The 23,856-nt window shown below is 45.8% G+C and overlaps 1 protein-coding gene across 6 annotated transcripts in view; it reads left to right on the forward strand.

The window, feature by feature from the left end:
• SEPTIN12 (septin 12) overlaps positions 1–23,856 on the forward strand; it is a 60,875-nt gene that overhangs the window by 16,432 nt on the left and 20,587 nt on the right. For 2 of the 6 annotated variants that reach the window (XM_042438546.1, XM_042438545.1), the window contains exons 3-4: positions 321–1,673; positions 21,858–22,049. In XM_042438546.1, coding sequence (XP_042294480.1) covers positions 321–1,673; positions 21,858–22,049 — 1,545 coding nt within the window. Of the gene's footprint in view, positions 1–320; positions 1,674–9,017; positions 9,132–10,134; positions 10,261–14,434; positions 14,602–15,039; positions 15,121–21,857; positions 22,050–23,856 lie in introns of those variants that run through there. The other 4 variants (XM_042438549.1, XM_042438548.1, XM_042438547.1 and 1 more) reach the window with 4 other exon arrangements.

Here is a 23,856-nt window from a genome sequence, read left to right on the forward strand (position 1 = left end):
GTTTGTTTTTAGCCCGCTTCTCCCTACAGATTGAGGCGGATTGTAATAAAAGGAATTACAATACATGCACAACAAATCATCAATTACGTAATCCCCAACCTTCCACCAGTATCCAAAATGCAAATATAGTTTACATAATTAAAATGGTTATAATTATAACTATAAAGCAATTAAAAACAGGTAAATGGAGTATCAATATGTGTGTTTGTGTGTGTGTGTGTCCGTATTCTCTTTTAAATGGGTCCACTAAGATTTGCCAGTAATTTTTAATGGGGTTAACTGTTGGTCTGAAGGCTTTCCTTTCTCATTTTGTTCTCCAGCTCTAAAAAGGTCCTTTGATGTAGAAGATGGAGAAGAGGAAGCTGCATTCCCTGCTTCATCTCCACCTAGATCTCCCCTGGGCCCAAACCCGCCTGGCATCCTCCTAGCCCCTGGCAATGGAGAGGGAAGAAGAGTGGGAGGCCCAATTCTGCCCTCCTACCAGAACCTCATCAGCCTCAGCTCCAGCTCCAGCCCAACTCAGAGTCCCATCCTCAAGACAAGGATCAGCAGTAGCCTCTCTTTCAACCGGGGCACCATGCATCCACCCCGAGCCAATGGGACCAACCTCACTAGGGTCTCCTCCTTCCAAACCCGTCTCAACCCCAATGGGTTCTCTTCCTCCTTGGGGCCCGGAAGTGACAACGAGAGCCTCCACAGCTCTTCGTCCAGCTTGGAGTGCCCAACACCCATCAAAGGCCCTCAAAATGCCGTCCGGCAGTCTGAGTCCCCCGCGCCTGCCGCCTCCCAGCTCTCCAGTCACATCCTGAAGAAGTTCTCCTCCCATGGTAATGTCTTTCATGCTGAGGTGGATCAACCCATCCAGGAGGTCTCCAAGGCCGCTGTGAATCACAGTTCATTGCCATCCCTCGACCTGCACATTGCTGAAGATCAGGGACCCAACCTCCCTCTTTGCTCTGCCCCAAACTTTGATCCCACTGCCATGCGAAGCTGCAGGGACCGGAACTGCATCTCGCCTCTGCCAAAGAACAACACGTTCATGAGAAAGGAGGCCTTCATTCCAACTGGGCAGGTGGGTCAGTTGGCAAACAAGACTCCTTCTGCTCCAGCCTCCAGACAGACGAAGTTGCAGAAATTTCCCATCAGTCTTGACGGGTTGATTGGGAAGCCTCCCGAGTGTGCCTTCCCAATGGCACCAAAGACTGACCCTGCACCCAAACCTTTGTCTAAGGCAGAGCTCCAGGTCAACCTGGGCACCAATCTTGGCTTGTCCCAGAAACACCCAGAAATAACCAAGGAAGATAAAACTGTTATTGGGAGCAGTGTTTCCCTGCCACTGTCTTCTGGAAACCTCCCAGGAGCAGCCAATAGTGAGAGTTTGGCATCTCCTTTCCAGCTTGTGCCACACCTTCAGATGCCACAAGTCACTTCCCAGCCATCTTCTCATGGATACCCATCGACAGAGCCTCCGCAAAGGGAGCCATCAAGCCCAAAAGAAAGCAGCTATGTGCCAACTGAGAGGATCAACTCTTTTCTCTGTCAAGAGGTCTCCAAGCTTCAAGCTCTGGTACCACCTTCTTGCCCAAGGAAAGATTCCCTCACAGGAACAAACAGAGCTCTGGAGGTTTCCTCTGAGAAGAAAGAACCTCGAGGCAAGGATCTGCCGAATGAAGGTAGGTGGAGTCACTACTGAAATGTCATCAGAGATCAATTTCAAAGCTCCTTTTCTTCAGGGGTGTTGAAAAAAGCCAAAATAATTTAATTAAGTGGTGTAGTAGTAATCTTGCCATTGTGTTTCCACAAAAGGGGGCATACTTTGGTTGCCATGCCGTAGTGTTGTCTAGTGGTTTGAGTACTGGACTAGGACTCTGGAAGTTCTACTGTAGAAACCCACTAGGAGACCTTGGATGCGACACATTCATTCACTTAGAGCAGTCTTTCTCAACCTTTCTAATGCCGCGACTTTTTAATATAGTTCCTCATGTTGTGGTGACCCCCAGCCATAAAATTATTTTCATTGCTACATGCAAATATGTGTTTTCCGATGGTTTTAGGTGACTCCTGTGGGGTCCCGACCCATAAGTTGGCAACCCCTGACTTAGAGGAAGGCCATGGCAAACCCCCTCTAGACAAATCTTGCCAAGAAAACTTCATGATACCTTCACCTTGGGGTCACCATAATGACCGGAAGGCACCCAACACCAAAGTGGCAACCCTTGCCTGAGAGGCCAGGTTTCCATTCCAGATTCTCAATCATGGGTTTAAAATGTTAAATGGTACAGTGAGATGTTGCCAACCTATTTGAAAGGTAAATTGATGCCCCTGAAGATTTGCAGCACAAGAAATGTACCCCTTCCTTTGGCCAGAGGAAGGTATGGAGGTATCAAGAGCCATAAAAACATTTTTTTTTCGGGGGGTGCATGTATTTTTGGGTTAATCATCCTTCTGTGAGACCTAAGACAAAGAGAATGAGAAAAATACAAGGACACCCTGTTCTGTTTCAGTGCCTCACTCCTTAGCCCCAGGCCATCCCTTTTTAATTTGCCATCGCATTTAACAGCATATAAAATAAAAATCCCTCCAAAAGCTGCAGAACCTTTGAAAACTGTAAATAGTATGAGCCTCGCCCAAGAAAGGGAAGTTAATAAAACGGAGAGACTTGTTGTGCAATACTGAGACCCCCACCCTGCTTCCAGGGTTGGTCTCAGTCCTCTGTAGTAATTGTGGCTGGCAGGAGATCAGCAGCATTTCTGCCTATCCAGGGCTTGGAGAAGTTACTTTTAGGAGGGTGAGATCTGCCCGAACCCTGCCGCCAGCATGTCTAGTGGCCAAGCCGGCTGGAGGATTCTGGCAGATCACATCCTCCCAAAAGTAACTTCTCTGAGCTCTTTTTCTACCTCTCTGGTTGTAAAGGAGCTAGTTTGCTTCCCCAGGCACTGGCTGCTTCACCCAGGATCTATCCTTCTCAACACCAATCCTTTACAATGTGCCATCTTTTAAAAAATCTGACACTGCATCTGCACTGCAGAATTAATGCAGCTTGACAGCACTTTAACTGCCATGGCTCAGTGCTATGGAATCCTGGGACATCCTTTGCAGAGCTTTGCCAAGTCTGGCATGTGTTATTTATTTATATTTCCACTACAGTTTCTGTTCATAGTTTTCTGATGAGACAAGTTTGTTGTCTACAAATCTGGGAAAGTTTACTTCCCCAAACTTCCTCATGTTTGAGGCATCAGGAGGACAAAGTCGTTCTCTGTTTCAGTTTCTTCTTTCGCGTCATGTTGCCGGCGAAGCCTCTCCTCCCTGGGCTTGGAATGCGCTGTGTGCCACTCCTCATAGATGATTCAGAAGGGCATAAGGAGAGACTGGACAGATTGGACACAGCATCTGGTGATGCCTAAAGTATGCATCACATAAGTCACAGAGCAACTACTATGTGGTCACAGATTAGTGATGGACTCTCTGTAGCAGTGAGGTTGGCCAAAAGACTGTCTCACATCCTTGATATGCTGTGCAGCAAAGTTTTTGCAGGTGGTGAGGAGTCTGTTGGGATCAAGTCCAAAGAGACCAGAAATGCAGTGGCGTCACAAGGGTTGGCATCACCCGGTGGGATAACTCCACTCCACTCATACTAAACTATTACTATTCCTTAGTAATAGAAGTCAAAGATATAGCCATGTTAATCAGTAGGTAAAGAGATCTTGTAACACCTTTGAGACTCACTGAAAGAAAGATGTTGGCAGCATGAGCTTTCGTAGACTTCAGTCTACTTCCTCTCGATGAAGATGCCAGCCACAGATGCTGGCGAAACACCAGGAATAAACTCTTCTAGAACGTGGCCACATAGCCTGAAAAACCCACAAAAAACTATCATGAGTTACGTTCCCTCTTTTGACCTGCCTTTTGCTCTCTGCAAAACAGCCGTCGGCTGTCTCCGTCGTCAAAAGTGATCATAATTGTCTTTAAGCAGAAGACAGGCAGGTTGGGACAACATATATAGACATTGTTTTCTTCGGGAGATCCTGAAATGGCTCGGCTGTCATTTTTTTAAAGTCTAACACAATCGTTTTGTACCCAAGCCAGCCCCAATTATTATATATTTGGGGTTGTTTTTCTCCTCTCTTTCCCCCAGCCCCAGTTTCCGTGACTTCCCTTGTTCCCTTGGCTTTGGGACAAAAGCTGAAGTCTATTTGGCAGAGGCTGCGGCTTCCCACCCGCCTTGTCCTGCACTCTATCCTGCAAGAAGAGTGGGTGGCAGGGGGCCAAACTGTACTTTTTAAAAGATGTTTTAACACCTACCTAAGCAATAGACGGAGGAACAGCTGTGTAATCTCTCCAGGTGAGGTGGGTGGTGGGAGCGGCACGGGTGGGACTTTGTTCTCTCTTGAGAAGTGGCTCCAACCAACACGTTCCTGGTGCCGATATAGAGAGGCCCACCCGCAATAAAACTTGCTATTAAAACTACCTTTCCTTTTAGACCTCTGTCTCAGTTCGGGATCGTCCCAGGCCTGGAGATCCTGAGCTTTCGGAGCCAAAACATGAGACATGGAAATGCCCCCCAGGGATGTCAAGATCTAACTATGGTTGGACACACTCACAACATATTTTCCTGTTTAGGTTCAGAGAGGGAGCTGGGGATGTTCAGCCTAGGAGAAGAGAAGGTTAAGAGGTGATATGATAACCCTGTTTAAATATTTGAAGGGGTTTCACATTGAGGAGGGAGCAAGCTTGTTTTCTGCTGCTCCAGAGAATAGGACATGGAGCAATGGATGCAAGCTAAAGGAAAAGAGATTCCACCTCAACATTAGGAGGAACTGCTTGACAGTAAGAGCTGTTCAGAGTGGGACACACTTCCTCAGAGTGTAGTAAAAGTCTCCTTCCTTAGAGATCTTTAAACAGAGGCTGGATGGCCATCTGCCAGAGATGCTTTGATTGAGAGTTCCTGCATGGCAGAATAGGGTTGGACTGGATGGCCCTTGTGGTCTCTTCCAACTCTATGATTCTATAAAAGCCACCATGGCGTAGTGGTTTAAATGTTGGGCTGCAATGCTAGAGACCAGGGTTCAATTCCCAGCATGGCCATGAAACCCACTGGGTGACCTTGGGCAAGTCACACTCTCTCATCTTCAGAGGAAGGCAAGGGCTAACCTCCTCTAAATAAATCTTGCCAAGAAAACCACCATGATAGGATTGCCATAATGATAGGAAGGCACGCAACCGCAACCAAAGGGACACTTCCCAGATCAATGCACTGTGGCATTAAGGCAGTTTGGCAACACTTTAACTGCCATGGCTTAATACTATGGAATTCTGGGATGTGTCATTCCGTGAGTTATTTAGCCTTCCCTGTCAGAGAACTGTGACACCACAACAAACTGGGATATCATTGAGTTAACAACAACAAGGTAATGATATTTCCATTGTGCCAGTTGCAGGTACCATTGCTGCGTAGCCTTTGTTGTTGCTGTTCATTGCTGTCAAGTCTGCTTTGACTTATGCTTACTCTATGAATGTCAGAACTCTATGCCACTCTGTTATCAAGAGCCCTACTTGCACACTCAGGGCCATGGCTTCTTTGACGGAGTCTCTGCACCTGTAGTATGGTCTTCCCTGTTTTGCTATTGCCTTCCACCTTCCCAAGCATCATTGCATTTTCTTGGAAGGCATGTTTTCTCATGCCAGGGCCAAAGTACAACAGTCTCAGTTTAGTCATCTTGGCTTCTAGAAGTCATCTTCCAGAGATTAGTAGTCATCTTCTAGAGTACAGTTTAGTCATCTTCTAGTAGTCATCATCTTCTTCTAGGAAGATTTGCTCTAGAACCCAATCCTTTTTCTTTTTAGCAATTCACTGTATCCACAGAACTCTCCTCCAGAACCCTGTTTCAAATCAAAATGGGGAAAAATAATCCAATTATGGGAGAAGAAGAAAAAGATAATAACAAAATAGAGGTTTTCAGTTTAGGTAATGAAAAAGGGAAGGTGATAGGAAGAAGTGGAAATATATATATATGTTCCTTTCCGAAAAAGAAATTAAGGGGGACTTATTACGCTTTTCTTTACAAACTTTATATATCAAGTGGTGGAAAAATAATGAGTAAGAAATACTGGGGGTTTTTGCTCGTAGGAAGTTGTATGCATTTTTGAATGTTTGTTGAATGTTTGGGAGGGGTAGTAAGTTACTGTACAAAGGAATGAAAGTATGAAAAATACTAATCGTGAATGTTGTTTTTATATTGTACCTGAAAAGTGAAATAAAAGTTATGGAAGATTAGAACCCCATCTCAAATGAATATCCTAGTCTCTCCTATATCCCCCATCAGTGATCAGGACTGTCTTGTGAATTTGAGTGGAGATTTGTAGCTGAACCGAGCACATTGCCTTCCTCTGTTTATCCATTTCTCTATCTAACTGTATGTTTTGCCTGATTATACCTCTGGCTGACAAGGTAACTCTTGTGTTTTCCTGTTATAGTCATTTCTGCAGACACACTTATATAATACCTAAGAGATTGGTAATCTAAACAGAATGCCCTTTGGCTGTTTAATTTCAGGGCCACGTAGCACCCATGATCAAAGAAAGCAGAGCCCTCCTTCACCCTGCATTTGGATAATGTGCGGTTCTGGCTTTCGGGAAGTGTGATCCCAAAAAAGTAACTTTTCCAAGCTCTGTTTCCCCTATGCGCTTACAGCTCCCACAAAGTCCTCAGTTCCTTTCCATGCTTGCTGCCCAGTGGCCAGGCAAAATGAATTGAGGGGCCATCAGAAGTGAACCTCTGAAATTTTGCCACTCAGAGCAAAGGACAATATGGCACCAGTTGGCAAAGGACGATATGGCACCAGTTGGCTATTCCTACAAAAGCCAGCTAGGCTGGCAGATGAGGCTTTCTTCAACATTTGTAATGGGTCAGCATTCTCCATTGTACGTGAAGGCGGCAAGATAAGTTAGCAAGCGATGAGCAGATTGCATGCTAGGTAGCTTTTTCTTGCATGTGATAAACCTTTTCAAAGAAAGGTAGGAAATGAAGCACAATCCTGGGAATGTGAAGTGCTGAGTTCTTTGCTTCCATGTATCGCTTAAGGAACGAGATGGCAAGAAATCCCAGTGTCTCCACTGAGCATCTCCAAAAGCCTATTAAAGCCCATCTGTGGGTTACACTCTGGTTAAACCTGCATCTGTAATTAAATCTTTATTAATTGAGCAGAGCCCTGGGATTATTCCTGGCCGTTTTGGAAAATAAACCTGCTCTAATTAGTCCCTGTCTATAGGGGACCATTATCTTGTCATGGTCTCTCTTTGAACAAAGTCACCAACATGCCACCTGCCATTGTGATGGATGCTTTTGATAGCCTACCAGTCGATGTGGCCTTATTTTCTACAAAGGCATCAATGCGCCGGGGATGTTGGAGAGGACCACAGGCTATCTCCGAAAACAGAGGTACCCAGCCTCATGTTTGCTAAATATACTTTTATTGATTATAGTTGGCTCCTTGCATTTGCAGCTTTGACTTTTATGGCTTTATTTGTGGTTTTGACTAATGTGTTCTCTCTAGGAATCTCTAGCACCTAAATACAGTCGGCCCTCCATATCTACGGATTTGTTATCCACTCGACTGATGTGACAGATATAGATGTACTTTTTTCCTTTCCAGCCCTCGCGATAACTTTCCGTCACTCAAAGTTTGCTTAGAACCATAAGCTTTGATGCTCTCATGGCTGCAAGGGAAGCAATGGGAGGAGTGTTTGATAAATTGGGAAATTAGGCCTGCCAACTCTCTTCACCCATGTATGCGCTGGGACTTCTCAGGTTGTCCATTTATCATCATCATTGGAGAACAAGAGGCCATAAATATATCTCTGTGAGTTTTTGGAATGATAACGGAAGGGAATCTGACTCATTAATTCATAGGAATATTTATGTTCTTGGCAAGCTGGTGATTTTTCCCCTAGGCAAGGGAAGGCTCTTGGGTAGCGTTTTTCAGCACTATAGTGATTTATGCTTCCACTTAAAGAATATTCCTATGACAGGTCCTGTAGAATGCAGCAGATCTATTCTCTTAATGACCAGAGAGGAAAGACCTTCTCTGAGCACCAACAGAGTGCTTTTCTGGCACGATGTGGTGTATGGCTTCCAAGCAGATATGAACCCTGGTGCATTTTGAACAATGCAATGGCTGTTCCTTCTCCTACCCCTTCATTGGTCCCATCTCTGCAATCCACCTCTGTGCTTACCAATGTTTTGGAGATAGAAATAGAAACAAGACATAGGAGTTTATCACATGAAAGAGGTTGGGAGTTTATCCCATGAATATCCGGGGAAAATCGTGTAATTAGGTGAAACTATTTCACATGACGTCGCACAACACCCGCCATTAAAGTGGTCACAAAGAAGCATTAACGCACATCTTTTTACTATTGGGATTTCAGCGACAATGCATTTCCGATATCACTTTATTTCTGCAATTGGGTGTGATAATCATTCGCGCAATTACTTGCCATTTTCACTTTATTTGCAGGATACTTTAAATGCGCTTTAATCTCTCTTTAATGGTGAAATTAGACCCAGTGTGATAAACTCCTTAGTGACACTTTTTGTAGATGAAGCGTTAAGCCCAGAACCTGCTCCACACTCATTCACTGCTGAAAGTTTCCTCTTTAGGGCTTGTTGTGCTCTGCCTTTACTTACTGCAGGCTTCTGCGTTCCACTAAACTTAGCAATCTGGAACTTCATTGTTGTGCATTATGTGCCTTCAAGTCATTTCTGACTTATGGCAACCCTAAAGATACTCTATCGTGGGGTTTTCTTAGCAGGTTTCTTCAGGTTTGCCATTGCCATTCTCTGAGGCCGAGAGAGTGCGACTTGCCCAAGATCACCCAGAGGGATTTCATGGACCTTGGTGTCCAGAGTCATAGTCCAGCACTCAAACCACTACACTATGTTGGCTCTCATCAGGCTAAAGGCAATCTCCCTTTAAGAAGAAGAACCAGTAGCAGCGTCATCGAAGGTTCTGAGCAACCGTTGCACCACCGCGGTTCTAATTCCTCCTGGATTTGTTTTCAGAGCATCTCAGGGACAAAATTCACAGGGTCTCATTGCAGACCAGTGGGGATGATAGTCTAAAATAAGAAAGGTAGGATGCTGTACATGTGGCCAAGAAGTGCAGGAGGGAAAAGAGGGTTAGCGTTTGAAAACGTAAAGGCAGAGATGGGAAACTGCAGGGGACACAGGAGTGATGTTCCTTCACTCTCTGTTGGGCAGCACTATTGTCTTTTAGCACACTGGATATGATGTAACATCACTTCTGGCTTTCACATTAGCCAGTTTTCAGCAGGTCTTTCTGTTTCTTTGGTAGACTTAGGGGTCTTTGTTGTAGGTGCGCGAAATCAACCACCCCATGTGCTTTGGGGCAAAAATATCACCCAAAAATAGTCATGATCTTTAAAAACAATAGGTCTAGGGACTTTGGGGGCCACATGTTTGGGTCCCAAGTGCTGCATGTCCCCCACAAGTCACACTTAGCCTGCCTGTGCATTATAGAAAAATGCAGTTGGACGTCTCCCCAGGCCCTCATCTCAAGAGGGATCTTACAGCCCAACCTCTGAGACTCTCTCTGAAGTTTATCGCATGGGAGGGAATCGGCCAAATCTCATGCAGAAACGGGATTTAAATCCACAAAAGCGGGATCATTTTCAGACGCATTGTGCATTCATCCAAAATTAACCAGCAGAGAAAGTGGGCAAATCTCACAAAAGCAGGATCATTTTCAGATGCAGTCCTCTCTCTCTCTCTGCTGCTCGTCTTGATAGCTATCATTTGCCTGCATTTGATAGGAAGAGTGAGAAGGCAGAGCTGTTTTCTTTTGCTGTACTGAGCTCTTCCTCTGAATAGCTGTGCAATCGGGGAAAGAGATAGCAGTCTGAAGCCCCGCTATCTGCCCCACTGTCTGCTCACCTGTTTTTGCCACAGATAGAGACCAACAGGTCTTAATCTTGGCAGCTTGGAACGTGTCCCCCCATTTTTTGGTGTCACTCTGGTCTTGTGTTTTCCCAGCAACCTTTCTCCATACAGCTCAGCACTCTTGGGAGGAAGGCAAAACCACAAAGCAGGAAGTGCCAAGTCAGTTACGCCAAGCTCTTTGGTGGCCCCGGGACCTAACTGAGCGCACAAGAAACAATCCTGCACAGTTTTTTCTCTCCATACATCTCAGGGGTCGGGTTGAGGTTCCTGGACCACAGGCAGCTTTTGCTCAGCTGCAAGAGGTAACTGCCCAAATGCCTGTCCCTGCATCTGAGGTGTCTCTTGTTGCGTCTAAAGGAGATGGAGATCAGGTTAGGTTAGCTCTCTGCCTTCACGACCTGAGTCTCTTTATAGGGCTTTGGACTATGTCCTCTTAAAAATGCTGAGTTGTATGGAGGAGGGTGCTGGGAAAACACAAGACCAAGATGATATTAGGGCGGGGCTACTGAGAGGCTGTTTCATGGCAGTAAAGCAATGAGATGGGCATTAGGGTCATGGATTGTACCCTCTTCAGACTGCCTCTGGGGTATGCCATTACAGTGGTACCCCGGGATATGAATGCGCCGCGTTACGAAATTTCCGGGTTACGAAAAAAATCCATTAAAAAAAACTGTTCCGGGTTACGAAGGTTATTTCGGGTTACGAAAATTTTTTTGGTGCTTTTCGGTGCTTTTTCGCACCAAATCGCGGCTTTCGCTATTAGCGCCTATGGGGCTTCGGCTTGCGAATGCTTTTCGGGTTACGAATGGCGCCGCGGAACGAATTAATTTCGTAACCCGGGGGAGCCCTGTATCTTTAAATCCCTGGCTAATGTGGGAGGGAGGATGAGAGGCATCACTAGGGGTTCAGGCGGGTGCATGCTACACTGGGTGACACCTTGGAGTGGTGCACACCTGGTGGGACTGTTGCAGCTACTGGGCAAGCGAGAAAAGGCATTGCTTCTCTTTCTTTCTTGCCCAGCAGCCATGCCAGACCTTGAACAGGCCCTCCAGAGGCTACGACTGTCTGGTCGGGTGATACCCCACCCTCCCTCCACGTCACTTGCTGGCTAAGGGACATGCAAGTGACGTGGAGGGAGGGTGGGGTATTGCCCCCCCAATGTCCTTTTTTGGGACCCGCACTGGGTGGCACCAACCTCAGGGCCACTGCTTGAAACCCAGACAACCAACCAATTTTGAGCTATTAAAATATCACCAAACAAACCCGTGTGAGTAGAGTTGGAGTACAGGTCCTTTTAAACCAGCGGTTCTCAACCTGTGGGTCGTGACTCCTTTGGGGGTTGAACGACCCTTTCATAGGGGTCTCCTAAGACTATCGGAAAACACATATTTCTGATGGTCGTAGGAACCGAGACACTGCAATTTTATGGTTGGAAGTCACCATGTCATGAGGAACTGTATTAAAGGGTCACGGCATTAGGACAGTTGAGAACCACTGTTTTAAATTTTTCCTTGGATCTGGTTTTATACGGAAAATTTGGTGGGCCATTGTTTTTAACCCCGAAACTTTCCGTTCTATGGGTTGGGACAGCCAAGCGCTCCAGTGGTGAAATGAAGTCAATTTCTTGTCCCTGGCAGTTCTCATGTTTTGAGAGGTTGGGGGAATCCATAGTGGCACTTTTATCTACTTTCCTGCATCAATTTCTGTTTAATACATATATTAAACATACATACACACGTATCCCCTCCGTGTACAAAAACGTGGCATTGATTGGGAGGATGCACGCCAATAGCAAAATGCCTGTTATGTCCCAGCACTCTACAGTTTACAGAAAGAGTAAACAGTAAAAATCCATGTCAGGCAATGCCTTTAAGGCAGGGATGGGAAGCTGCCAGAGATTGCATTGCCCTCCGCCCCTCTGTGGCTCTAGAGAGCCAAAACAGACCCCCTCCAACTGTGATCTGAAAAAGTTGTGTGGTCTAAAGGGATTACTACACACAGCTTTTAAACTGCAATTGCTATTGGAAAATAGTACCTTTGGCAAATCATGTTGCGTGACAACGCCTCTGACCCATAGCTGCTATGTCGCCCAAGAATGGTTAGGGCATCCCTTTTCATTGACAGGGAAACCCATCAATAAGCTTGCAATCCTGCTTCAGTCCCATCCTCTCCCCCAGTCAATGCTCCCTCTTGCTATTCCCAAGCAGACTGGTTACCCAAAGGCATAGGGCAGGAAGGTAAGGTTAAGGGGAAGTCCAGAAAAGAATGTGATGATAGAAGCAGCCCCAGTCACGCAACTGCAAAGACGTGCAATAATGGCTGCTCACAAACCAGTCTGTTTCTATTTTCATGAACCAACGCGATAACAGCAAGAGCGAGGCTCATGTGGTAATATCCTAAGATTATTGTTTGCCTCCAAGTGATCAGCGATAACCCTCCACAAATCCAAATTTATTAGGGACGATCACTGTTGCAGAAGATTCTGGGCACCCTTTTGAGACCTCCAGATCCTCTTGTCAGGCAACATGTACAAAAAAGGAACGGTGATCAGAAAGTGGAGAATGGAGGGGGGGGGGGAGATTTACTTGGTGTTGAACTTGGGAAGCCTGCATGGTTGAAATAGCACCTAGTAAACAAAACCTAATCCGTTCAAGTCTGCAAACCCTCCTACGCTCCTATCTTAGTCCGTGCAGACTTCATATAACATTAAATCAGCCTTTACTCTCTCTCTGCTTCTAAAGATGCCAAGTACTGAAAGTATGCTCTTTTTTTGGGCTACAAGTCCATGAATCTCTCAGCCATCAAGGTCACTAGAGTTGCCATCCAAACAGGACATTTTCCCCAAGCTCTGTTTGCATTTAAGGCAGATGTCCTACCAAAAAGCCTCCAAATCCTTGTAGATTAGGCCACATGAGACCCCATGTGAAAATAAGATGGTAAGGAAACTAAAACAGGGATAGAGAATGGATGGTCCTTCAGACATTGTTGGACTGCATGAACTTTTTCTCCTGAGCAATGCTGACTCGGGTGAATGGGACTTGCATAGAATCATAGAGTTGGAAGAGACCACAAGGGACATCCAGTCCAACCCCATTCTGCCATGCAGGAACTCTCAATCAAAGCATCTCCGACAGATAGCCACCCAGCCTCTGCTTAAAGACCTCCAAGGAAGGAGACTCCACTGCACTCTGAGGGAGTGTGTTCCACTGTCGAACAGCCCTTACTGTCAGGAAAGTCCTCCTAATGTTTAAGTGGAATCTCTTTTCCTGCAGCTTGCATCCATTGTTCTGGATCCTGTTCTCTGGAGCAGCAGAAAACAAGCTTGCTCCCTCCTCAATATGACATCCCTACAAGTATTTAAACAGGGCTATCATCTCACCTTAACCTTCTCTTCTCCAGACTAAACATCCCCAGATGATCCCTAAGGCATTCCTCGTAGGGCTTTATGGTTTCCAGACCTCACCATTTTAGTTACCCTCCTTTGGACACACTCCAGTTTCTCCACATCTTTTTTTAATTGTTTTGCCCAGAACTGGACACAATATTCTAGGTGGGGCCTGACCAAAGCAGAATAGAGAGGCACTATTAATTCCTTTGATCTAGACACTATACTTCTATTGATGCAGTCTAAAATTGCATTGGCCTTGTTAGCTGCTGCATTGCACTGTTGACTCATTTTCATCTTGTGGTCTACTTGAACTCCTAGATCCCTTTCATATGTAGTCCAGAGACATCTGGAGAGCCACCTGTTCCCCAACCCTGGCTTCAGCAACGGTGTTGGTGTGACAGCTTCTTCAGCCCATTTGTTGTTAGGGATTTTGGGGGGCTGAGAGTGTGTGACTCACCTAAGATCATCAAGTGAGATCATCAGTCATGACCTCCTCCTGATCTCCTTATTGCATGACTCTTTCCATCTCCCTGTGAGAAGCAGCAGAGATTGCAAAGCCCAGAGGCCTCTATTGGGACTGTTTAGTGGTCAAGAGATGGTCAAGAGATTGACATAAACATCCTACATTCCCAGTTTATTGCAATTGAATTTTCAGAAACCTTTTTGGAGACGTGACCAATGAGCGGCGTTTTTAAAATTGCAATTTTTTAAATTAAAAAATGAAACGATTCTTGCATCATTTTGCAAAGGGGATGTTGACTAATCCAACCACGCTGGGTGCGGATGGACGCCCTTCTCCATCCTTCTTTGCTTGCTGAGAAGCCAGAGCAAACAAAACCTTTTTAAAAAGAAAGGGGGGTCATTTTTGGGGGGGCTCTCTCTTTTCTCTTGAAAATGCAAATGGACAGGCCGGTTTCAGTAAACCAAGCATGCTCATGCAATTGGACAAACTTCTCGAAAGGGTCTTTCTCCCCCTTCTTGAGGGGGAAAGGGGGGCAGGGAGGATTATTGCCATGCTGGTCATGTGTTCGAGGCAGCAGCCGGGCTCTGTCTGTCTGTCTGTCTCTCTTGTTTGATCCCAATAGGGGAGCTGACAGAGGGGAGGGGACTCCTTCTTTAGCATTGGAAGAGATGAGGATGATGGGGAGCTGAAGGCAAAAGGAGGAGAAGCACGGATGCAGTGGGCGCTGCTGCTCCCATGGAACTGGGGGCCAAGGGGGACCCTGTGTCCGAGACCCCATAGCTGAGAGAGAAGGTAGGACCTGGGTGAAAGGGTGGAAAGGATTGCCAGAGAGCCCCAGCAAAGGCAAGGCAGGCAAAAGAAGGAGCTGGAAGACAAAGGAAATGACAGGACAGATGCTCAATCTTGCCTCTTTGTCTCTGCATGCTTTTGGGGGAGCATCAGTGTAGGGAAGCAGATGGTCTTTGTATGTATTTTCCCCTCTGGGCAAGGTCAGGGGGCTGAGGATGGGTGACCAACGTGGGGTGGAAAGCGATGCTCACACAGGCATCTTGCTAGGCTCTTCAGCAGCATTGAGTGGGTGGGTGTGGATGGCAGCAGGAGTGCTACATGTGCCCTGAGGTTCAGGCCCAGTCGGAAAGATGGTCGGCTGGTGGCAGGACACCTTGGGTGCCAACCTGACTTCAGGGATCATTCCTTATCAATAAAGCATCACCTAGCCACCTGCTTTCTTCATCACGCTGAGCAGATCTTGCAAAGGACCAGGTGGATGGGTGGATCCTCTGAGCAAACTATCTTTGCTTTCAAATGCTGGTGTGTGAACCTCTCCATCTCTGGTTGCCTTCCTGGACAATGATGCCTTTCTTTTCGCCCCCTCTTTCCTTTTAATCATGCCTAGCAAATCCTTTTCTTCCTTTTGCACTGTGGTTTTTATTTTGCCCATGCAAAGGACTGGTGAGCTACCAGGCTGCTTTTGCCATTGTGTAGCGATGCAAAGAAGAGAACCACTTGCTCCAAGCAGTGGCAGAGGAGATGGTCCTGGAACCTGGTCTGAGAGAAAGAAACATTCCCTCTGTATGTGCAATAGGACAGGTCAGGGAAAAGGTTTCTAGCTTAACGTTGCTTTTGGGATCTTTTGTGAAGATGCACTAAAATCTTCTTTTTAAATATGTGGGGTATGGACCTGAATCCTCCTCCAGACATTTTTTTAAAATCCCTTAGACCCAGTGTGGCCTTGTGGTTTGGGTGTTGGGCTATGACTCTGGAGCCCAGGGTTCGAATCCCAGCTTTGCCATGAAACCCACTGGGTGGCCTTGGGAATATCACACTCTCTCAGCCTCACAGGAAGGCAATGGCAAACCTCCTCTGAACAAATCTGTCCAGGAAAACCCCATGAGAGGTTCACTTTAGGAGTTACCATAAGTCAGAAATGACTTGAAGGCACAAGGTGACAGTGACAGAAATAAAACAGGTCAGGAAGATTACTCAGGGTGTTTCCACACTGCAAAATCAAAATACTGTAGTTTGGGACCACTTTAACTACCATACTGTACTTCTATCCTACAGGGGTTTGTAGTTTGGTAAGAACTCTCTGACAGACCAGGCAGAGTACCTCACCAGATGACAAATCCCAGGATTCTGTGGGATAGAGACGTGGCAGTTAGAGTGGTATCAAACTGCTTTAATTCTGCAGTGTGGTTGTACCCAAGGTACAGACCTTCTCTTTGCCCTACTTGGTGCAAGGCATTGTGTGAAGTGGTGCACAGCCTCAATACAGGGTTGTCTTCTAGGATGGCTACTTACACAGTGTCCAGAAAGGTCAGCAGAGGAACTGAGTTGCTGCAACGTCAGTGCAGAGTTTGGCAAAGTTAAGCTTCTTTGGACTGCTTGTCCCAGAATCCCCCAGCCTTCATGGTTAGTGGTGCAAATGCAAAGACCAATGCTATAATTTGCATAGAAATACAGTCCCAGATGAAGACTTGTGGGCAGGTGATCTGGGTGACGTTTGTCCAGGTGATAACCACGGATAGGCATTTGTCTCTTCCTTCTTCTGGTTCTTTAATCTTTAAAGTGGACTTGAAATGAACCTCCTTTCTGTGGAGAGAAGTAGTCATGCCATTCCCCAAGCTAGAGCATGGAAAGCTAGTTCTGGAATGAAAGAAAGAAGTTACGGTTATAGTTCCAAGGCCCCCACAAATAGTTAATTGTTGCAGTTTTAAAAGTGTCATTTGTTGCTCCCAGTAACATTGTCCCCTTTCCTCCCAGAATGAAGAATCAAGGTGACTTCACCAATTAAATCAGATACAGTGCAAAAGATGATCATTAAAATCGAATTTAGAAAGTAATCCGTGTAAATGGGGGCAAATTTCTTTTTGAATGCCTTCAAATACATTTAAAAATATTTTTTGTTTAACACTATTACGAATCTTAGCCCTCATAGAAGTCAGGTAACTTTGTTCCCATCCATTATGCTCCTTTTATGCACCCTATTACCTCCTCCCAAAAAGGATGTGTTACAAGCAACGAAGTTACTCAGAACTCATTCCCTTCTTCTAAGTTGTGGCTGAGGCAGGAGCACAGAGTTTTGCAACTTTTCTCAAAAGTGACTGATCTCATCCAAGGGGAGAGGAAGAGGGAAGGAAAAGAGAGAGAGAATATAATAATAATTATTATTAATTAAATATTAAATTTTTAAAATGAGTCGATTTTTCCTCACCTGTAAGTCAAAGGCCCATGGGGTGAAGTCGCGGGGAGCATCTTCTTGTTGTTAACTGCCCTCTGGTCGGTCTCAACTTATGGCGGCCCTATAGATGAGACATCTCCAAGACCCCCGTCCTCCACTGCTTTGCTTCCTGCAACCCCATAATATCCATAGTGTCCTCCTTAATGGGTCCATCCATCATGTGCCCTTCCTCTCGTCTTACTTCTCTCCATCTTTCCCAGCATTATTGTCTTTTCCAATGAGTCCTTCCTTCTCATGATGTGTCCAAAGTACGACAGCCTCAGTTTGGTCATCTTGGCTTCCAGGGTGGTTTCCGGCTTGATCTGCTCTAGGACACATTTGTTTGTCCTTTTGACTGTCCATGGGATCCTCATCACTCTACTCCAGCACCACATCTCCAATGCATTGATTTCCTTCCTATCTTAACCATCCAGCTCTCACATCCCTACATGGCAATAGGGAATGCGATGGCTTGTATGATACTAACTTTTGTGCTCAAGTTGTATATCTTTGCATTTTAGGATCTTCTCTAGTTCTTTCGTAGCTGTCCTTCCTATTCTTGATCTTCTTCTGATTTCCTGGCTGTAGTCCCTATTTCTGTCAGTGTTTGATCCCAGGTATGAAATGCCCCAGGTATCTTTTACTACTTCTATTTCTTTATTGTCTAGGTTGAGCTTGTGAAGGTCCTCAGGGGCGGGGGGAGGAGTGTATCATTATTTTGGTTTTCTTTATGTTCAACATGAAGCCTGCCTTTGCACTTTCTTCTTTGATTTTCCTTAGTAAGTGTTTCAGGTCGGTGAGGTTTTCTGCTAGTAGTATGGTGTCATCTGCATATCTCAGATTGTTGATCTACACTGTAGAAATAATGCAGTTTGACACCACTTTAACTGCCACAGCTCCGTCCCAAAAAATCCTGGGATGTGGAGGCTATTGCCAGCACTCCTTTATCATAAAGATCTTGTAAAATTGCAAATCCCAGGATTCCTTAGGATGGAGCTATGGCACTTAAAGTTGTGTCAGACAGCATTATTTCTACAATTTAGACACATCCCTGGTGTGCTTAAGTCCTCCTTAGTGCCAAGATGGGATTACATGGAGGGCATTCACAAGGCATTCATGGCTCACTGCCAATTCCACAGATAATATACACATTCAAAGGGCAATCCTGCCCCAAACCTAGTGTGCTTCCCAGATGGGTTAGTACAACTCCCATAACCCTACAGGTTCCCACACATCCACACTGGGGATGGCCTGCCCTGGTGGGTGTCACATCGCTCAGTGGATTTCTTTTCTGGTCACAGTGTCCCCAACCTGTGATTCTTCAAACTAGAGTAGCAGTGTTAAAATAAGGGAGCTTCGGGTATTATATGAGGTATGCATTTCCACAGGGCCACATCAATGGCAAAATAATTCTTTGCATTGCCACATTCTCTCCAATTGACTTCCCTAGGCTTTGGTGTGATCAAAACACTTAGGGTTGGTGCACTGAGGCACAGGAGCAAAACAAGGATTTCTGAAACTGGAAGGCCAGTGACAATGATGTGGTCCCTTCCCATACACTGATCACCCAGCCTATGGCAGCAGACAGAGTAATGCCAATGGCCCCGACTGTGGTTCCTTCGCCCATATATCTTTGGAGCAGCATGCAAAGGAAAATCCAGAGAGCATCTCCCACACTGTTCTGAGGATATACAGATGGGTCCCCAACACCTTCTGTCTCCATCCAGAGGGAACAGCATGATAGAGAGCAGAGGATGGGAAGGGTGGCGCTTGCAAACAAAAAGATGAGAGAACACCCAGCTTCATTGTTCCTGCATTGCTAAATTGGTTTTTCTTTTTCATCATGCTGAAGCAGAAATATGAGGAATTTGGGGAATCTAGACCTCAGCATCCTTCAGTAGGCTCAGTTCAACCCCAAGTTGCTAGTTGCCAACCTCTGTCTTCAAGGCTTCTTGATGTCTACTTTCTATAGTGTTCCTAATGCTTTTGCAGGGTCAGCCTCTGCATGCCAGTTGTAAAATGTGCCAATTCCCCCATACCATTTGCTGGTTGTCTTAAAAATTCCAGTTTGAAGGGAGACAGCAACTGCTGTGGAAATCAAAACCAGCCGGTGCCACTGCTGCTGGCACCATTTAGAGTCCTATGATGACAGGTGTCCTTTTTCTGGAGTACTGCTCTGTTTCACATCTGGACTTGTGGCTGTTATTACTGTAGAAAAACTCTTTGGATTTCCCTTGAAAAACACCTCCAGAGCAGGTCAGTCCATGTTTCGACTTCGAACCATCAAATAAAACCAGTTGGATTGGACCAAAGCATGATTTAATCCAGTATGTTGTTCCTGGCAGTGGTCAGAAATACACCTCTATTGCATCTGAGACCCAAGTCTACAAAAGCTTATGTTCCAACTTCTTTCACACTGGGTTGATTCAATGAGGATAGAATCCATGAATTTGCAGGGCCTGGGCAGGGCTGTTGGCAAAGAGCCTTATCCAAATGAACGTTTTACCCCAAATTCCCCCTGGGTTCACTGTGTCTTGTTTACAAGATACAGGGTCAGGTCCCCAAATTGTTTCCGGAATGTCTCCATGATGCCCGCATCCGATTTAGGGCTTCCTTACCCTAACCCACATTTTAAAAACGCACTTTTTGCTGCAGGTTTTTGGCTTTCTTTCCCGTATGGCAATGTCTGTCTTCACTCACGGACTCCACAAGCCGCCGGTGCCACTGCTGCAGGCACAAATCACTCTGAGGTCAGAACAAGATGCCCAGCACTGAGCATGGCTGCACACTTTGTACCGACCTCAGCAGCAGTGCTAGGTGATGGACATGGCCCTACGGAAAAGCAGTTGCCCATTGTTGGCTGCAAGAGCCAAAAACTGGCAGTAAAAAAGAGCAAAATGCCATGAAGGCAGCATCATCCAATCCTTGGAGGTCTGTCACTGATAGCCATAAGTCAAAGGGTCGCCATAAGTCAAAGTTGACTTGATGGCAATTGACAACAACAAGAGGTATTGGCTGTAGTCTCCAAAACAGGGACATGGCCAAGGGTCTTAGGAAGGAGATCATCTGCTGTATCCTCCAGTGTCTACCAGCATCTCTGACATGAGACAGTTCCTTCATGCTGCCTAGTGGTAGGGCCATCCGCATAGGTCAAGGCATTTGTTCTCAAGTTACAACAAGTGTCCATACTAGGTGGGGGATTCTGGGAACTGTTGCCCCCAAAAGTCTCTTCCCCAATCTCTCAAAGAAGGCTGCGCCGCTTTCTGCCTCTCCTTGTGCCAGAGTTTGTAGTAACCTTTGGGAGTGTGTGTGTGTATGGGATGTCTTTCCCTCACCACTAAGTCACCACAAGCCGCCTCCACATGTCTCTGGGATTAAGGGCTGTGGCTTTTCCTGGCCAAGAGGCTGCAACAGCAGGCCTGAGAAAGATGGTGCCTTCTCTCTTCAGGATGACAGGCCTCTGGCGCGATGCCTTCCCCTCCTGGTGAACCAACTGCCACTGGCGCGAGGGAGTCCCTCTTCCCTCCCTCTGGCTCTTGCATTGTTTGTGGAAAAGCAGCTGAGGGACTGACAGCTTCAGGGCTCCTTGCCATCTCTGCTTTGCTGCAGAATTACATAGGGACGTGCGGGGATTGTGTGTCTGTGTGTTTAACATTTCTGTTGAAGAATTTTCCTCATGCTGTGCACACCAGACAGTCTGGACTTGGCCCGGGGTGTCTGCTGCTGGGGAAACGGCTTGTGATGGGCGAAGAAATTCAGTGTTTCGGCAAGTGCCCAGCCTAGTGAAAACCAGTGATGGCTCCATCTTGATCCATAATGTTTGCATCCTCTTATGAGGAGGGCGAGGGCACTGCAAGCTTTTGGGGAGCAAGATGATTCATTGCCATCATCAGGGTTGGCTCTACCCTTTTATTTTGCTGTTGTTGTGTGCCTTCAAGTTGTTTCCAACGTATGGCAACCCTAAGGCAAACCTATCATGGTGTTTTCTTGGCAAATTTGTTCAGAGGGGACATACCATTGCCTTCCCTTGAGGCTTTTCCACTTTCTGTCCAGGTTAATGTTGGGTTAACCCAGACGTCATCTGATAATAAATCCGCTTTTGCGGGGTTTTTTCACTTTAAATCCCATTTTTGCACCGGATCCCACCTGTGTGATAAGGTCCATAGAGTCAGAAGGGACCACAAGGGCCATCTAGATTACTACGTGTGTCTTTTAAATTACAGTTGGGAAATAGCATCTCTGGCGATACTTATTGCATGACGTTGCCTCCAACTCGTAGCTGCTGTGTCTTCAAAGCATGGTTCGGGTGTCCCTTTTCATTGACAGGGGAAGACCATCAATAAGCTCCCAATTGAGCTTCTTTTCCATTACCCAGCAGGTGCAAAATAACTATATATAAAAATATTGAATAAATAAATATTTATGTAGTAAATACATTAAAAAGCAACTTTTGGAGGCTCTGATTTAGTCCTACTATTTCTGGTCCTGGAGGTATCATCTAGCCAGTTGGACAAGTACTCATCCATAGCCATCAAGGAATTTATAAAGCTATCTGAGCTGGTGGCCGTCATTAAAACTTGTAGTATGGAGTTAAGAATCACACCCAGCATCTCTTTGGAGTCTATATCACGGGTTGTGTGTGTGTGTATGTGTGTGAGAAAGAGTAATAAAACAATAAAGACACACAGGCACATCTCTCCCCATGTCATACAACTTTCAGTGCAGAAGTACAACTAGATATGGGGAGAAAGAAATCTCTGTTAGGGAACTACCTAACAGTTTGGAGTCTCTGGTTCAAGTTCCTTGTCTTTCTCTCTTCCTCTTTCAGAACAGAGCTCCCTGCAGCCGACATTCAGCATGGAGGAGCAGCCACCTCGAGAACAACTTTCCCGGGATGTCCCTTCTCCCCTCGGCACGGGGGACCGGAAGCTCTTTGGTTACGTGGGGATTGAGGCCGTCCTGGACCAGATGCGGATCAAGACCATGAAGACGGGATTTGAGTTCAACATCATGGTTGTAGGTGAGCACAGAACCAAAACCCTAATCCCTAGAGATTTGTTTCTAAAGAAATTCGGACTGCAAAGCCCAGAATGGCATACTCTCCAACTGTCCCACCTTGGCTGGGACAGTCCTGATTAATTCTCTGTCCTCCCACTTTTTCATGTGCTTTTAAAATGTCCCAGTTTCTCTCTTCTCTCCCCCTTTTGTTCTCATCTTACTTCGTTTGCTGCAAACTGAGTTCAAAATGCAAAAAAGGGGAGAGGAGAGGGCAGAATCTTACCCTTCCCAGTATGCTTAGGAGAAAGCAAACTGTCAAGTCAAAGGCTTTCATGGCCAGCATCCATAGATTTTTTGTGGGTTTCTCAGGCTATGTGGCCATGTTCTAGAAGAGTTTATTCCTGATGTTTCACCAGCATCTGTGGTTGGCGTCTTCACAGAAGATGCTTCACAGATGCTGGTGAAACTATTGCAGCCTCTTCTAGCTTCTGGGTTCTGTCTCATTAATAACTTTTGGCATCTTGACCACACTGTGGCATTGCTTGGCCACATGTGTCCCCATTTCTATGCCACCTTTCTCCCAGAAAGGGACCCAAGACAGATCAGAGATAAAATTGTTTAAAAAGATTTTACAATAAACACTTTAAAACAGTATAAAATGATATTTTTAAAAAAGCATTGTTGTTGTGTGACTTTAAGTTGTTTCCGACTTATGGCGACCCTAAGCCGAACCTATCATGAGGTTTTCTTGGCAAGACTTGTTCAGAGGAGGTTTGCCATTGCAATTATTATTATTATTATTATTATTATTATTATTATTATTATTATGTTTATGTTTTAAAATGTGCACATCGATCGTTTTATATTTTGAACTGTTTATGGGCTGGTCCACATTGCAGATTAACCCCAAATTTCCCTGAGCTCACTGCATCCTGTTTACATTATTCTGGCCCAAAACCTTGAATTGGATCCAGACTGTCTTCACAATGCTTGCATCCGACTTGGGGTTTCCAGGAGTTTCTCTGAGATCATAATGAGATGCACAGTGTTGATAACATGAATGCATGGTCATTCTGACTTCAGAGCGACTTGCGCCTGCAGTGGCAATGCTGGCCAGCTCTCTGCGACTGCATGGAAAAGCAACTGCTTGTTGTTCACCAAAAAGTTGGCAGAGAAGGTATAAAAGGTATAAAAGGTGGGGTGGGGATTTGGGGCCATAAGTCAGAAACAACTTGAAAGCCCACAACAACAACAACAACAACAACAACACTCCTAGGAGGCTGAGATTGGCTACTTATGACCCAAGGGCAAACGTGGTCCATACCTGGTCTTTAGACATATGTGCATGACCACTTTCCCCAACAGCGACTCCATGTTGTACCCCAGACCCAGGATTGTGCAATGCTAGGATGTGACAAGCAATCCCTTCAAAGCCCCTGATTTGGAGAGATCTGCTGCCGTCGTCCCCTTGGTGCCTTAAATTCCCTGAGAAATGTTCTCTCTCTGCATGTAGGAGTTGGTTGATTTGTGTAGCTTTCCTCCAAGCTGCCAGCTCTTCATCTGTGCCAACCCAAAGGCCATGATTTGCTCCCCTCCAACGTGAGAACTGTATGCCACCTGCAGCTTTTCAACCGGCACCCTGCTGCATCCACCAATTCTGGGTTTTATGGGGGGGAGGCAAGGGGCTGTTGCTACTCCAAACACATGCAATCTGTGAGTGCTTAGTAAACAGTCAGTCCCTTTCCTAGGAACCTTGTGCCCTTTCCCACCACTACCCCTCCTCAGACCTCTTTCCCTCTGCCTCCAACTGCAGAGAAAGTCTTTGTATG

This window comes from Sceloporus undulatus, chromosome 8 (assembly GCF_019175285.1).
Source record: "Sceloporus undulatus isolate JIND9_A2432 ecotype Alabama chromosome 8, SceUnd_v1.1, whole genome shotgun sequence".
Lineage (NCBI taxonomy): Eukaryota > Metazoa > Chordata > Lepidosauria > Squamata > Phrynosomatidae > Sceloporus > Sceloporus undulatus.